At 35.3% G+C, this 16,149-nt stretch overlaps 2 protein-coding genes across 2 annotated transcripts in view; both read right to left on the bottom strand.

Annotated features, from left to right (window-relative positions):
• The window catches only part of LOC111502857 (band 7 protein AGAP004871), a 47,398-nt gene extending 46,130 nt beyond the window's left edge, over positions 1 to 1,268 (bottom strand). The window contains exon 1 of the mRNA XM_074174143.1: positions 1,138 to 1,268. The gene's annotated coding sequence lies outside the window, so the exon portion shown is untranslated. The remainder of the gene's footprint in view (positions 1 to 1,137) is intronic.
• Positions 1,269 to 5,003: 3,735 nt separating this feature from the next.
• Positions 5,004 to 16,149, bottom strand: part of LOC111502856 (uncharacterized) — a 42,641-nt gene continuing 31,495 nt past the window's right edge. Inside the window, exon 5 of the mRNA XM_023157020.2 lies at positions 5,004 to 5,364. Within this exon, the coding sequence (XP_023012788.2) occupies positions 5,088 to 5,364 (277 nt within the window). The 3' untranslated portion in view covers positions 5,004 to 5,087. The remainder of the gene's footprint in view (positions 5,365 to 16,149) is intronic.

Here is a 16,149-nt window from a genome sequence, read left to right as displayed (position 1 = left end):
CTAATGGGCACTAATTAGCACTTCATTCTCTTGTTTTTATTTATTGAGAAACGTACTATAAAAACTCAGTACACCAATAATGGTGGTTTTTGTTGCATTAGTACACATTTTGTGATATAGGGTTAGACGGTGTTGGCAACACTGGAGAGATGGGAGTTAGAACGGAAGATTGTAACATGGGGGCGGGATGTAAAACAAGACAGAAAAATAAACTGTATTTATAAAAGTAATGTTAATATTGGTCTTCATTATTCGGCTAACGAATAAAACAGTTTTCAGGTCCATGAGCCCCATAGCAATTATGGAATCTAGGCTTGCTATAAATATCTATTGAGCACCTAATTAGCACTTTATTGTCTTGCCCTTATTTATTGAAAAACGTACTATAAAAACTCAGTACATTCGTTATGGTGGTTTTCAGGTCCATGAGCTCCATAGGCATTATACAATCTAGGTTTAATATGAATATCTAATAAATACATAATTAGCATTTTATTCTATTGCCTTTATTCATTGAGAAACGTACTATAAAAACTCAGTACATCAGTCATGGTGGTTTTCAGATCCATGAACCCCATAGGCATTATAGAATCGAGGTTTACTATGAATATCTAAGGATCACTTAATAAGCACTTCATTGTGGTTGTCTAATTAGTTTACAGGCATTTCAGGACTGCATATTGCATATCCCAAGTTGTTTTCCGCCTAATCACGGTCGTTTTCATCCTAATTTCTTGCAAGCACCTAATTAGCAATGTATTACCACGCTCAGTTTATACTTGATTGAGCATTCGTCCTCGTCTTCAAGAGACCTGATTCTTAGATCTGTTGTTTAGTGAAATTGGAAGCTTTTGTTTATTAATTAGAAAATTTTACGATCCTCGCCGTTTAGCACTCAATAAGCACCTAATAGTGTTTCCTCAACATTGATTATTTCATTATTATTTTCATTGCATTACATAATGCTAGCAACGCAACTTTGAGTATTGAGTTGCGGTGAAGTTACAGAGCACCTAATTTTTTACTTCGGTACCTAAAAAGTACATAATTTTGGCATTTTGTAAATGCGATTTCCGTACTTTGCGTTGGTAGCGTAACAGAGCTAACTGATCTGTATTGTGAAAGAAATGCACTCACCTACACACACAACACTGTTTATCTCGGTTCTACTCGCAAATAATCACTGATGAATAATTATTTATCAGGTATAAAATACCGGTTTGTTTCTACTCGTAAACAACAACTGTGACGATCTGATTTCCCAGATTCGTTTTCATTGGGGATACATTGGGAAAATAATCAAAATTCAGTGAATCATGTAATTACCGCTCGAAGAAATATTTACATTTACCACTAATAAGGTTTTTTAATCAATCTCACAGGAGAAATATCAAATGAAAGATCAAACTGAAACCTCTGGTATAGAATGAATCCAAAATTAGCATATTTTCCAATCACCAGAAATGCAATACTCTTCACGACGCGCGTTTCACCAACCAAGTTTGCATCTTCACGAGATAAATCAAAGCTTTCTGGTGGAACGCGCGTCAAGAAGACAATTGCATGTCTGGTGATTGGGAAAAGTGCTTTTTTGGAGGTGAACCATTATTTGAATTCGTTATAACGGATACTAAAATACAACACACTTTTGAAAGGAAGGTTGTGGCTTTCTACTTCTCCATCTTCATAAAAAAAATGTGCAAATCTTCCAAAGACAGGAAGAAATCAATAAATTTCAAAATCAACTCTATACAAATATGCATAGTTGAAGGAAAAAAGTAACATTCAGACACAAACTGAAAGAAAAACCTTCTCTAAGCAGCTACTTCCATATAAACATTGAATTACACGAAATACAAGTAAAAAATAGAACAATTAAACAAAAAATTTAAAAATAAATTAAGAGATTCCAAGCCAAGTTATTTCACGAGGTTTCGATTGTTAGTATCCACAATCGTTTTCAGGTGATGACTGGACTAATTCCTCCGAGAGATGACTATGAGTACTTTAACTTATCTCCTCTTTCCGCTTCACCGGCTTTGGCGAGAGATGGCCGTTTTGGCTAGAATTGGCCATTTCTCGCTTGATTATGGGTTTCAATATGTTGCGTATCTCTTCGCTAACTTGACTAAATGCGTTGTTGGACAACATATTCGCAGCTTCCTTGAATTTTCTCCTAAACCAGTGTTCCTCTTTGTGGACGATTTCAGCTTGAGCCCATTTGATATTATGTTGATGAGTCCAAACATGGACTCATTAGGAATCATTAAGACTCTATTAGACCGCGCTTTCGGGCTCTGTAATACGAAGGAAGGTACTCGAGAAGAAAGTAGAATTCATCAAAAATGGGTACTCCAAAGCGATGGTGGAACAGACTTCGGCTAAAAGACAGGAAAAGTCTCGCAAGGAAGAGAAGCCATCACAACCAGTGCGTGCACTCCAGCCAATCAGGAATAGCAAAGCATGTTTGGACCCATCAACGTAATAATAATAATAATAAATGAATTCATTAACAGCTGAAATAACATGATACAATATGGAGAAAAACAAAATACAAATTTGTCAATAGGATACAAGTTCGAACAGAGTTCATTCTTCCTCTTGCACCTTACAAAAAAAAATGAAAAAGATGGAAAACAAAAAAAATTAACGAAGGACCTTAAATAAAATTTGAATTGTGATAGCGGGTACATCATGAGGCGGATATCGATACTAACATAAGGATACTACAAATATTTTAGCTATGGCCTACAAGAGCCAATGTGTCATAGAATATATTCGGGTATTATTGATTTTTCAGAAGGTGTTTTTTCAGGCAGTACCTGAAACTGGAAACAGATTTCGATCGAAAGGAAGGTGGTAGGTTGTTATAGAATTCAGCTATCGTATATGTAAATGACCTTTTCAATAGTTCTATGGAGTGTCTAACAACATGGATCATTTTGTGCATGATGTTCACATTATAAATATCAGTTCGATAAGATATTTTGTTATAGAGGTAGGGAGGTGTTCTATTGACAATAACTTTATGAAATAATGTCAAAAAGTGAAGAGTCCGCCTGTCGTACATTTTCAGCCACCTAGCTTTTTTGAGTGTATGAGAAATCGGTTCTCTTTTCTTGATACCGTATGAAAATCTCAAACAAGAGTTTTGAACTCTTTGAATTCGTTGTTGCTCATTTTTATTTAGAAAATAATGATACACTACTTCACAATAATTGAAAATAGATAATATCAACGAATCACAAATGAGTAATTTGGTTTTCAGGCTCAAGGCATGCCTATGAGGGTATAATACTTCCATTTTCCCAAATGCTCTTTGAATCAATGTTGAAGAATGTTTTTTGAATTTGAGTTCATCATCGATACAAACTCCTAGATTTTTAACCTGATTTACAAGCGGTAAAACAGTGACATCAATTTTTATGATCAGATCTCTAAGTTTCGACTTTGCGACTTTCCTTCTAAATACAATCATAGAGCATTTGGAATTATTAACAGGGCATGTTTCTTCGATACATCAACGAATTGATTCAAATCGTCATTAATGATATTTTCGCTTTGCTGTACAGAGTCAGGAGTAAAAGAATAATACAACTGAGTATCATCGGCATACATATGATATTTGAGTTTTTTCAAAAAGGTTGTCAAATGGGAGGTGTAAATTATGTAGAGAATAGGTCCAAGGATTGAACCCTGTGGGACACCTGAAGAAGTATTTTTGAAATCTGACATGTGGTTCTCCACTCTAACAATTTGTTATCTATGAGAAAGATATGAATCGAAAAATTTCAAAATGCAGACCACTAATATAATAATAATAATAATATTTATGCAGTCATTGTTCACTGTGGTTCTGGCGTTGAATTTGGTCATTATTACGCCTTGGTCAAAGACGAAACAGACTGGTTCAAGTTTGACGATAATTGTGTCACGAAGTGTTCTGGTGATGTATTGAATTTATTGGAGCCTCTGGAGACACCCTACATTTTGTTTTATGAGAGAGAGAGGACATTGGCAGAGCAAGATCTTCAGATGATGTGGTGCTGCAGGTTTTTCCGGGTTTTCCTGCAGCTGAAAAAGCAAATGCGCCACTGGAATCAATGAAGTCGCCCCAGAGCGCCAATTAATATATGTTATTGTTTTATAATTTCATGATTTGTATTTTAGAGTTATTAATTGTGTAATCCAACATTTTATAATTTTGAATCATGAAAAATTGTCATTTAGAGTTATTGACAAAAAACCCTCTAAGACAACAACTTCTTAATTAGTGTTAGGATACAACAAAATTGAAAGATCCACTAGCGTTTAGTTTTTAGGTTTACATAATCCACATCGATCTCATTCGAAAAAAGCTAGCTCCAGTCATTGGGATTCCATATAAAATAAGAAACTATATTACTCCGAAGCATCTGCAGCTAATTTACTTCTCACATATTCATTCAAAATTACAGTATTCAATTTTTTATGGGGAACTGCTTCAAATTCAACTTTTTAATCATTATTGTACATAATAAAGCTATTCAATGCATTTTTCATCTACTTTTCTTAGAACTAACTGAAAATCTATATGAAAATAGCGTTCCACTTGATATCGATTCTATTTATAAATCAAAAGTATGCACCTTTCCGCAGTCCGTTATGAAAAATAAAAAACCTACCACTATGAAATTTATAGAGCATAGAAATTGACATGATCACCTGCTAACGAAAAATCTCAAATCTGCATTTTTCAGAAAATATATGTTTTGCAAAGGAATACTTGCATATAATGAATTACCAAATGACGGTAAACAATTTTCGTAAACAGATAAATTCCATATAGCATCGAAGAACTATTTGTTTTATTAATTTACATCATCAAATCATTAGTTAAACCACTTCTGAAATAGCTCCCTCTGAAGTTATATATTCATCTATGAATATTTCTTATATGAACAAATCCCTATATATACCATTGTAGTTTCTTGTGAATGTATAGGTAAATAAAAATAATCATCCAAAATATAAACGAGTATATTTTGGTCAATAAATACATAAGGAACAAAATCAATAACTTCTTCTTCTTCCGCGATCTACAGGAATCAGCACGCCATTTTTTGTTGTCGCAGAGCAAACGTATTTGTATACTGAGGCCTTTTATATTTGCTCACAAACAGTCCGAACTGATGAATATTTTTCTCGCTCAGTTTCAGTTCAATCTTCGATCTTTCTCCACCAATGTTGATAACTCGTGGCACTAGACCCATCTTGTAGCATTTCGAGAAATTCTCCAAACTCGCCGTAGTGGGTTTTTCACTGAAGTAAGATTTGGATAGTTGTACAGTGTCCCCTTCCATGGGTTTGTGACATATGTAACACCTAGAAACAGATATCAATCTATTTTTTATACTGTATTCATTACCTCTACTATCTACTCTCCAACCACTCGTTTTACTCTCAATAGTTTGTACATTTTCCATACTTCCTATACTCTTCACTGAGTATTGAATCTATCACATGCATACAGCGACAAACTATAACAACTTTAATTTTGAAAAAATCCCACGGAGAAATAAATGTGAATTAATATAATAATAATTCCACAGAAGCAGATACAATTCGTTTGAACGTGATTGACAATGTTTCATGATGAATTTCACTAGTTCGGACTTCCATTGTCTAATATATAAAATGATTTAAAATCCCTGAAACAGCTAAAAAAAAAGAATCATAAATGAATAGCTGAAAATAACAATTATATTAAGCAAAAATAACCTGAAATGAAATAATAGTGAAATAAAATAAACAAATAAAAATAGAACGATTGAACAAAAAATATGATAAAAATAAAAAATAACAAGAAATAAAAATGAAAATAAAAATAACAAGTTAAGAGATTCCAAGCCCCGTTGGTTCACGACGTTTCGATTGTTAGTATCTACAACCGTCTTCGGGTGATGACTGGACTGATTCCTCCGAGAGATGACTATTTATGGGTCGTTCGAGTACTTTCACTTATCCCCGCTTTCCATTTTTTTCCGCTGGTTCAGTGGGAGATGACCGTTTGGAGGGAGTTGGCCATTTTTCGCTTGATGATGGGTTTCCATATGTTGCGTATCTCTACGCTAGCTTGGCTGAATACGTTGTTGGACAACATGTATGCCGCTTCCTTGAATTTGGTCTCAGCTTGGGACCACTCGATGTTGTGTTGATGGGTCCAAACATGGTCTGCTATTCCTGATTTGCTGGTTTCCCCTCGCTGTGTGTGTTTCTTGTGCTCTTGTGCTCGGCAATGCGAACATTCAATGGCCTCTTAGGCCAATATAGGATTTTCCGCACTCACAGGGTATTCGGTAAATGCAATTCTTGGAATCGCAATCCGCGTTTGGTGGCCTGGTTTTCGTGAGGCTGCTACGGATAGTGTTACCGGATCTAAAGCAGGTTCTGATGTTGTACTTGGAACCAATTCTTCTTATCCTCTCCGATAATCCTCTGATGTAGGTAAGTGCAAGCACTGGTTGTGACGGCTTCTCTTCCTTGCGAGGCTCCTGCTGTCTTTTAGCCAAAGTCTTTTCTACCATCGCTTTGGAGTAGCCATTTGAAGATCATTTTTGATGATCATTAACAATGATCTTCAACGGAATGGCATTCATAACACATTAAAGGAAAATTTTCCCGAAATATATTATAGTAATATCATGAAAAATATCACATATAATCTGTAGAAAAAATCATTTGAGTTCATCTCAAATGAACTCATCGGGAGTTACTACAGCATCGGGAGTTACTGTGAGTAACTCCCGATGCTGTAGAATAATAAACCAAAATAATAATAATAATAATAATACTTTATTACCTTTTAGACAAAAATTACATTGTATGGTAATCGTCAAGCTCATATAACTACATTTAACACATGGTACTGTGTTACATGCCAACATTCAGATACTAAAATAAGATAAATGAAATGCAGAAAGGCAACGGAAATGCGTGCTGTCTTTCGAGGTAGTTCTATTATCGAAGTCAAACAACAACAAACAAGTAACAACAACAGAACATCAACATAATAAAAATATTAATAAAAATAGAAACCAAGAAGAACATAGTACCAGTTAAAGCGGTGAAAACTATTCGAAAATTTCTGAAAGGCTGTAAAAGCAATTATTTATCAAAAAACGTTTCAAATTCGACTTGAATATTTTTATTCTTTCGCAATTTTTTATGTCATCTTGTAAGTTGTTGAAAATTTTTAAACCAAGTATACTTGGGGAATTCTTTCCAACCTCATATTTGGCAAATGGAATATGAAACAAAGAACATTGTCTTGTTGTCCTAGAGTGATACATAATTAAAATTCATAAGGAAGTTATTTTTGTTTTCAAATATATATACAGGGTGTTCCTCAAACACATGCTAATATTTAAGAAGGTAATTTTAGACCCATTTTAAGGAAAAACTTCTTATGGACGTATGTCCTAAACGCCTTAACTTTTGAGATACAGGGTGGCAAAGTTTTCAAAAATAATCAGTTTTTTAATAATAACTGAGATAATTTTGTAGATATATTTGGCATATTTGGTACATATGTTCCATGCCTCGAAACGCATTTTCTGATGAACACAAATTTGTATTTTTTCAAACAGTGGCATCCCTACGGGTTTCGCATTGAATATTTTTGGGGAAAAAGTACTACGCCAATGCTTTCTTTTCAAAATAAAATCATTTTTGAAATCCTCATTTATTTTTGAGAAAATTTGATCTCCTGTTATTTCTTTGTCCGACGCATGATTTTCACTCAAAAAAATAAAAATCGACAGAAAGCAAATTAACAAATTAGATCAATTCTAAAATGAATGAGAATCTGAAAATTGCTTTATAACGCATTACCAATTCCCTAATAATATTTGAAAACATAATCTGCAAAAAAATAAATTTTTCACAAAAACGAGTTTTATTTTATTTTGTGACAGTAAGTCTAAACGAATAGCACAAATTTGTTAATTAGTAATAATACCAAAACTGATTATAAAAATTGTTGGAAGTGGACACCTGCACTTAGTATGCATGCTTCCGCCCTTCTACGCATGGAATTACGCACCCGTTCAAATACTCTCGGCGTATTTCGTATAGTTTCACACGAGGCAACTATTCGCTCTCTTAAATCTTCTAAAGTATTAACGGGAGTTTTATACACAAGAGTTTTAAGGTGACCCGATAAAAAAAATCTAAACTGTTGAGATCGGGGATCTTGCTGGCCATTGCTGAGGTCCTCCGCGACCTACCCAAAGATTAGGATAAACTGTATTTAAATGGTTTCGGACAATTACACTGAAATGAGCAGGGGCGCCATCGTGCATGTACCATATTCGATTCCTTAACGCAAGTGGCACATCTTCCAATAACCCAGGTAAGTCTTCTTCGAAAAAGTGTAAATAAGAACGACCATCAAGGCGTCCTGGTAGAAAAAATGGGCTTATTAGATGATCACCTATAATTCCTGCCCATACATTAACCGAAAATTGGTGTTGGAAATGGGTTTCGGTTATTGCATGGGGATTTTCTTCAGCCCACACATGATTGTTATGGAAATTTTGAATGGCATTCCGAGAAAAATTTGCTTCGTCTGTGAACAAAATTTGTGTCTCAAACTGCGGATTTAGTGCAATACTTTGTAGATACCACTGACTGAAGTTCACACGCTGTGGAAAATCTCTGGGGAGTATTGCCTGCACTCTTGAAATATGGTATGGATATAACAAAAAATCAACCAAAATACGCCAAATAATTTGATGACAAATATCCAGAGTTCTAGCGATCTTCCTCGTACTCGTCTCAGGATGTTCCTCAATTTCTTGCAGCACCGCTTCCTCAATTTCAGGAATTCTTACTACACGAGGTCTACCTTCCGGAGTCCCTTTCTTGAAACTACCAGTTTCCCCAAGTCGACGATGAATATTTGAAAAGGTTCGGCTATCTGGTAAGGCACGATTAGGATATCTTTCCTGATAAATGCGCCTGGCTTCTGTAGCATTACAGTAGGAGATTTGAGCCGGTTCTAAGCCTCCCCCCACCACTATGACGTATTAATTGCTTTTTTATTGGTTGTTGTTTGGTGAAGTTAATGTGATGTGACCTTGAAGGGTGTGGTGTATGGATCGTTCAGAAATTTTTTCCCGGTTCTAATCCTCCCCCCACCAATATGACGTGTTATTTGCTTTTTTTTGTTGTGCAGTGAAGTCAAGGCGTTATGACCTTGAAGTGTCTGGTGCATGGATCGTTCAGATTTTTTTTTTCATATGAGATTTTGTGTGTGTATGTGTGTATGTGTGTGTGTGTGTGTGTGTGTGTAAGAGAATGCACGGTACAGGGTTTCATCATGTGCTTGTTTGTCTATGTACAAACATACGTCTGCATACTTCGAAGATCCTCCAAGTAATGAATGCTCCATCGGTGTGAGGGCACCAAGTTAGTAGTGGAGTGACCTCACAGCAATAACCGTTCAACGGCTAGAGAGCGACATGTTCACTCCACGACGTGTGGCAGAGTAATGCGTATTCATCGGTCTGCTCTCACCTCCCTCGATGTAGTGAAGGATGTGACGTAACGCCCCAGACTCGCCATCAATGGTGACACGCAGGCGGGCGAGGACTGTGCTAACGTCTGTCTTCTCCGAGAGCGCAACGACAATTGCTTGTTCGGCTATCGCTCTCGAAGCAGTGAATGATGTGACGTAACGCATCACCCTACCCTCGCTATTGATGGTGACACGCAGGCGGGCGAGGACTGTGCAAACGTCTGCCCTCTCTGAGAGCGCAACGACCACTGCTTGCTCGTGCCGGCAACTGTTATCGCATCAAATTGGGAGATGGGCTTGGCTGTGACGTCAGGCATCTGTAGTGGATAGCAACTAGCAATGTGAACCTTTCACAGTTTCATGGTGGGGGTGACTCGCACTGTTTAATATAAAAGAAATGCCTGGCACACTATGAAATCAGTAGACGAATATATCTGCAGCAGTTAGCAATTGGTAGAGTGTTATTCAGTTCGTAATAGAAGGAAGACGGTGAGTGTATTTATCTGTTGGAAATTGTTTATATTTTCATATATATTATCATCATGTCCGTTTCAAAAGTAGACTTGAATAAAATTAATAATTTGATTGTACAGGAGGTTGAAATACTAGAGCAAAAGGCCTTATCATCATTGCCAATTGATGAAGTGTACGTAATTAAAAATATGTCAACTTATTCTACACGATTTGGTAAATCAATTTTATTAACTTTGCAAGATGTGAGCAATGATAAATTATTTAAAACATGGCTACCAAAACGTATTTCGTTGCAATTCAGTGATGACGATATATCTTGTATCAACTCATCAGGTGGTAAATATACGATGGTGTATTTAGGACAGAGCCAACAAAGTTTTGCTGGCATGAAAACGCGATCTCTAGTTAAATTCAATATGATTGAATAATAATTGTAATAATTTATAGCGAATTTCTTTAGGTCATAGCTTACAAAGTTTTTTGGTGTGAAAACGCTAACTCTAGTCAAATTCAATATGATTGAATAATAATAGTAATTATAATGAATTTCTTATTGTTTTATTAATATTCATATATTAGATGATAATTATATGGAAATATAAACATTACTAACTTAGTTGAATACACCCACTTTGTAACTACAAGTAAAATGGGAATGTGAGTATTATATCACTGAAAAATTGGAGGTTGCTTATTGTTTTTTTTTATTCGATTTCAGTTCCACCATTTAAAGATGTGGATGCAGTACGCAAGTCAAGATTGGGTCGATGTTGTAGATCTCAAATCATCGGTTCAACATTTGTCGTCTAAATTGAAGGTGTTGGGTGATGGAGCCGAACATGCAAGCAATTATGATATGAGTGTATGCTATGATGAAAAACAAATCGAATTATGCCTTCGTGATGCTGAGAAGTATTGGAGTGGTGCAGAAGTTTGTAACAAATTTTTGGATAATGAATTGGAATTGTGGCAACTTTGTGAGGTTATGATTGAACTGAACCTAAGAAGATTCCTGTATAGCCTCCAACCATACTTGCCAGAATGGATTATTCATCACTTTGAATTGAATGATGAAAATCGAGAGGAAATTGAAGATGGTCGCGAAAATGATGATTATGAGGAAGAAGTTATTTTAGATAGTCTGTATGTTCCTGTAAATCATAAATAATGTCAAATAAAAAACTTTGTATTATTTTCATGTTTTATTTATTTAAATCTCATGAAATACAATAGAAAATGATTACAAAACAATAAATATGATATAAAATACAATACATGATATAAGTCAGTTACAAATAAAAAAAAGATCATAAAAATAGTATATGATAGAGTGAAAAAAAGTGTCAATATCTGCTATGAACTGAACCATCCAATGCATTGTATGTTAAAACTGTATCATGCAAAATTAATGCATATACTTTAGTGTTGTCTGGAAACTTGGTCTTCCTCGTCTCAAACTCAATCTTTATATCAATAGTTGATGATTTTGTTGCATTCGGTTGATGGGAACAATCGATGACGAATAGTGGATTCTCTCTAAATTGCCCAATGTCCATCAGAGGTTCACTCATATCTTTATCATAATAACTTCGCTGGAAACTCTCAAAAGCATAATAAGCAGGAGCATCAAGTTTTTTATCGAAATTCAAATTCCAACGCTCATATGGATAAACTTCAGAATTCAAGTATACTCGAATACTATTGATATCAGCAGTTGTGAATTTTGTAATATCCTGTGTTCTATCTTCAGATGTGGTAGTACTTTGGAATGCGATGATGACAAAACGAGGAGTTTCCAATGCATTAGTTGTTTTGATGGCCCATATGTCTGAAGAAGTCCCACGTAATGATGGTAGTTCATAGAGGTCCCACATACGATACGCCAACTTGATTTTGGCATTCAGACCGCTTTTGTTTATTCTACTCAAAAGTTTGAGCTTGTGTTTATCATCTGGTACAATATGTCTTATTTTCCATTCGATTTTATTTATTTCCAAATCAGCATCAACCTCACCTATATACGAGTTTTTGAATGATCGAGCGATAATCAAAATCAATTCCTGTTTGGCATTCAAGATACTTTTGTTGTAATCTTCAGCAAAACCCATCAAATATTTCAGTGGTAGTTTTCCACTAAAAACATGACTGTTTGTATCCAAGATATCTTGCTTCAATTGTGAAAGTCCCCAACCAGATGTCAATAATGTGTTAGCATGAGATTGTCCAAATGATATCATGGTTTTCATTGTAGATGTTATCCCAGGTTTTCTAACAACAGCCACTTGTTCACCACCCATTTCATAACGAATTTCGTCAAAGAGAAATGCAATTGCATTATTCGAGAGATAGCATGTTTTCGCTACATCTTTGGGGGTGAATTTACCTTCTATGTAAATGAAGCTGTCGGCAATATCTAGTATAACATCTTGATTATTGATTGCAATTCTGATTTCATCCGAATTTCTGAATAGCGGTGATCCATAGGGCTTATATGTGTGCTCATGTAAACTTATGAGAGAATGATCGAGCACTGGTTCATTGAATATATTCAACTTTTCACTGTTTGTTTCGAGCACCATTGTTATTTTCTCACTTTCAATCCAATTGATTTCAAAAATTTAAGATCACTCACAGACAGAGCGTTATGTGCTAACTGTTTAGCATACACTTGTGGAATGAGCTTCTTTTTATGCACACTTTTCTTTTTATGCACACCTTTCTTTTTGATAGTGCAACTCGTTTGGGATTGTTCAATGCGATTTTGTCTATTGTAAATGAAACCCATAACAACAGTTATTCGATTTTCTTCAATTCCAAAATAATGAAAATCTCTTCTTCACTTCCAAAATCGATAAGGTTATTTTTTTCATCCAAAATACGCACTGTAATGTTGTGAATCAATTGACGACCTTCTGGACTGACAGGCATATATATAATACTGTGTGGTTCTTTAGTAAGATTGTAGCCAGGTTCAACATCAATATCGAATGAGAAAAGAATGTGAGATTCTTCACCATTTATATATGAACCTGATATTATATTGCAATCTAAGCGGATAAGTCTCACAGTTGTAATGTTTATTGGTAATGATGATTCATGTATCTGATTTGGTGGAAATATTCCATGAGCGAACCCCATCATTTCTGCTATAGAATTTGGATGTGTCAGATCAATTTCATATTTGGATCGCATTTCACATTTGAATGTATTATTATTGGCGTGTAGATAGAAAATATCATCTGCAACGACATCATTTGGTTTTTTATCATGAAACAATCTGAACATGATATGTTTCTGTATGACGGCATTGATCTCTTCTATTTCGTAAGCACCACATGGAATTTCAATTGTCAACTTTTGGGGTATCGATGAGTTGTCATTACTGATTCTAAAACTAACTAAGTTATTAGCTTCAGTTATATTATTGATTGTATTGCATCCATAGAATCCCAAAAGTCCTAATCCATAACGACTGTTCCTATCCAATTCAATTGGTGGAAAAAAATCCGCACTCAAGACACTTGTCCCGACAGCTTGTAGCTCGAACTTTCGTGACATGACTGATGAATATTTTGAAACACATTTCAATTTATTATTGTACACAGCAACAGCACATTTGAGACAATTTACACTTTTTGGAAGGTGTTGTATTGTAATAAGTATCATTTTTATTGATACCAATATTCACATCCTCTATATTACAAATACAACACATAGATTTTCGAGGTATAGGACCATCATTAACATCCGAATCTGAATTTTGATCGTGGTGGTGCTCATAACAATATCTATGTTTCATTATATCGATGTCATCTTGCAGATGCTTAGGCAACTTTTCCCAAACATATGCAATCTCATGTGCAACACATGCAAGTATCACTTCCTTAGGCATATTTGCAAGCATCACTTTATCCATTTTTTTCAAGGTACCATATTTTGAAAACATTCTAAGTGAAAACCCCATTCCCTTGATAGCCTCCCGATCCAGTTTTGGTGTTGAATCCATTTTTATTTGGAAAATTATTTAGAGAGAAACTGCAAGCACAAGTGACCACAGAGAACTGTATTAAATTTCTGTTGTCGATCATAGTTATATTTGATTTTTACATTCGAACATTTTCGAAAGAATCGAGTCAATTCCAATGGTGGGGGTAGATCTCCAAAACTATCGAAATATGTGACTTCTTTCCCACATTTTTTATATGCCACCCAATGTGTTCCTGGTCCACTTATTCCATCTAAATTAACAATAGCTGTCTCGTTTTGTTTTGGACCTGAAGATGGTAATCTATCACGCATAAAAACACCACGAAAATGTGGAATTTTCATTTTTTGTGCATAATAACTGAGATCGAGATCAGTAAGAGGCCTCTGAGGTAGGGGTTCAATCAGTTTTTTGTTTTGTTTGTGGCTTTGTATGGTTTTAAATATAGTCCTAAACCTTTACGGTATGGTTTGAGATATATTCCACTTCCGCGTTTGCCTAATGCTACAGCCTCCATGGTTTTATTGTGACGATTGGCTTCCATTAAAGCCGCTCTGCTGGCTTTTGCCGAATTCACGGCCTTGGTAATACCAGCAGCGGCTCCCGCCAAACTTCCTAGTGCGGATAGTCCAGCAAAAATTGGTATCAATGGTAAAAGTCCACCGATCTTGGGAACAGGAATTATGCGTGGTGTGCGGATTTTCTTCTTTCCACCGGCAGCTTTAAGGTATTTACGTGCCGCCTGCAATGCCACAGTGATAGCTTTTTTGCTATTATTCGTCACAAATTGATTCCCTCCAGCTTTCTTCAATACATTTCGCACTTTATGGACTATCCCAGCACCAAATGCAACTTTTTTAATATTATTTTTCTTCGATTGTTTCCTCTTACATTTTTTCTTATTGGTACTACAACCCATGCCCATATGTCTTTTCGCTTTCATAATGTTGGTGACAAGTAATGCAGCTGCTCTTTCCCCAATACTCGCGTCCTTTGATTTAACCCTATCCCAAGCGCTGTATTCAAGTTCTTTGTCGGCTAAATGTCTTGCTGCAAGATCAGATGGATGCTTAGAATATTGAATATCGTGTTTTTTGCATTCAATATCTAATTTATTGATTCCAGGATCGTTACGAGCTAAACGTTGTTTCAATTTTGTACCCGGTCCACAGTATTGATATCCTCCAGGTAGATGTAATTCGAAAGGAAGTTTGTTTATTAAATCATTAACAAAACCACAACCTCTTTTAATTTTACGATCACTTTCAATACGTCCGTATCGTTTGATGGTACACATTGAAATGAATAAGCTAATAACATTTATATAGTCTCCAACCACGGCACGATGCGCATTGTAAAACAGAAAGAAAAGTTTGCTGTAGATAATCTAGATGAGAAATTTGGGTGTGGATTGAATGGACAAAGAGTATTCAGACATGGTCCACTACTTCCATCATCAGTTCGAGGACTCATTATAGGACCTTCAAATTGTGGAAAGACGAATGCAATGATATCACTATTAACACATCCACAAGGATTGAGATTTAGAAATGTGTATCTCTATTCGAAGTCACTCAATCAACCTAAATATCAGTACTTGCGAAGTGTTTTGGAACCTATAAAAGGATTAGGTTTTTATACATTCAGCAATAATGCAGAAATAGTGGAACCCTCCGACGCTAAGCCTAATTCTGTTTTCATTTTCGATGATGTGATATGTGAAAAGCAAGATATTATTAGATCATATTTCTGTATGGGACGTCATAAGGATGTTGATTGTTTTTATCTAGCACAGACATATTCACGGGTACCCAAACAGTTAGTGCGTGACAATACCAATTTCATTATAATGTTCAAACAAGATGAGACGAATTTACATCACATTTATTCAGATCATGTTTCACCCGATGTAACATTCAAACAATTCCAATTGATGTGTGTTAAATGCTGGGAGGATCAATATGGATTTCTAGTAATTGATAAGGATAGAAAAATAGATGAAGGTAGATATCGCAAAGGATTCGATAGTTTTATATACCCATGATCTTGTTTTTGAAACTTATTCGATCACTGAATATTGTAGAGGTCACTTCATCAACGAATTGAGCTATAATTTAAAAAGGGCATTATG

This window comes from Leptinotarsa decemlineata, unplaced genomic scaffold, assembly GCF_025532065.1.
Source record: "Leptinotarsa decemlineata unplaced genomic scaffold, Ldec_3_MD MMD2_tig00000505_RagTag_RagTag, whole genome shotgun sequence".
Lineage (NCBI taxonomy): Eukaryota > Metazoa > Arthropoda > Insecta > Coleoptera > Chrysomelidae > Leptinotarsa > Leptinotarsa decemlineata.
The sequence above is the reverse complement of the archived record's forward strand: the minus strand, read 5'-3'. Positions and strand labels throughout refer to the sequence as shown.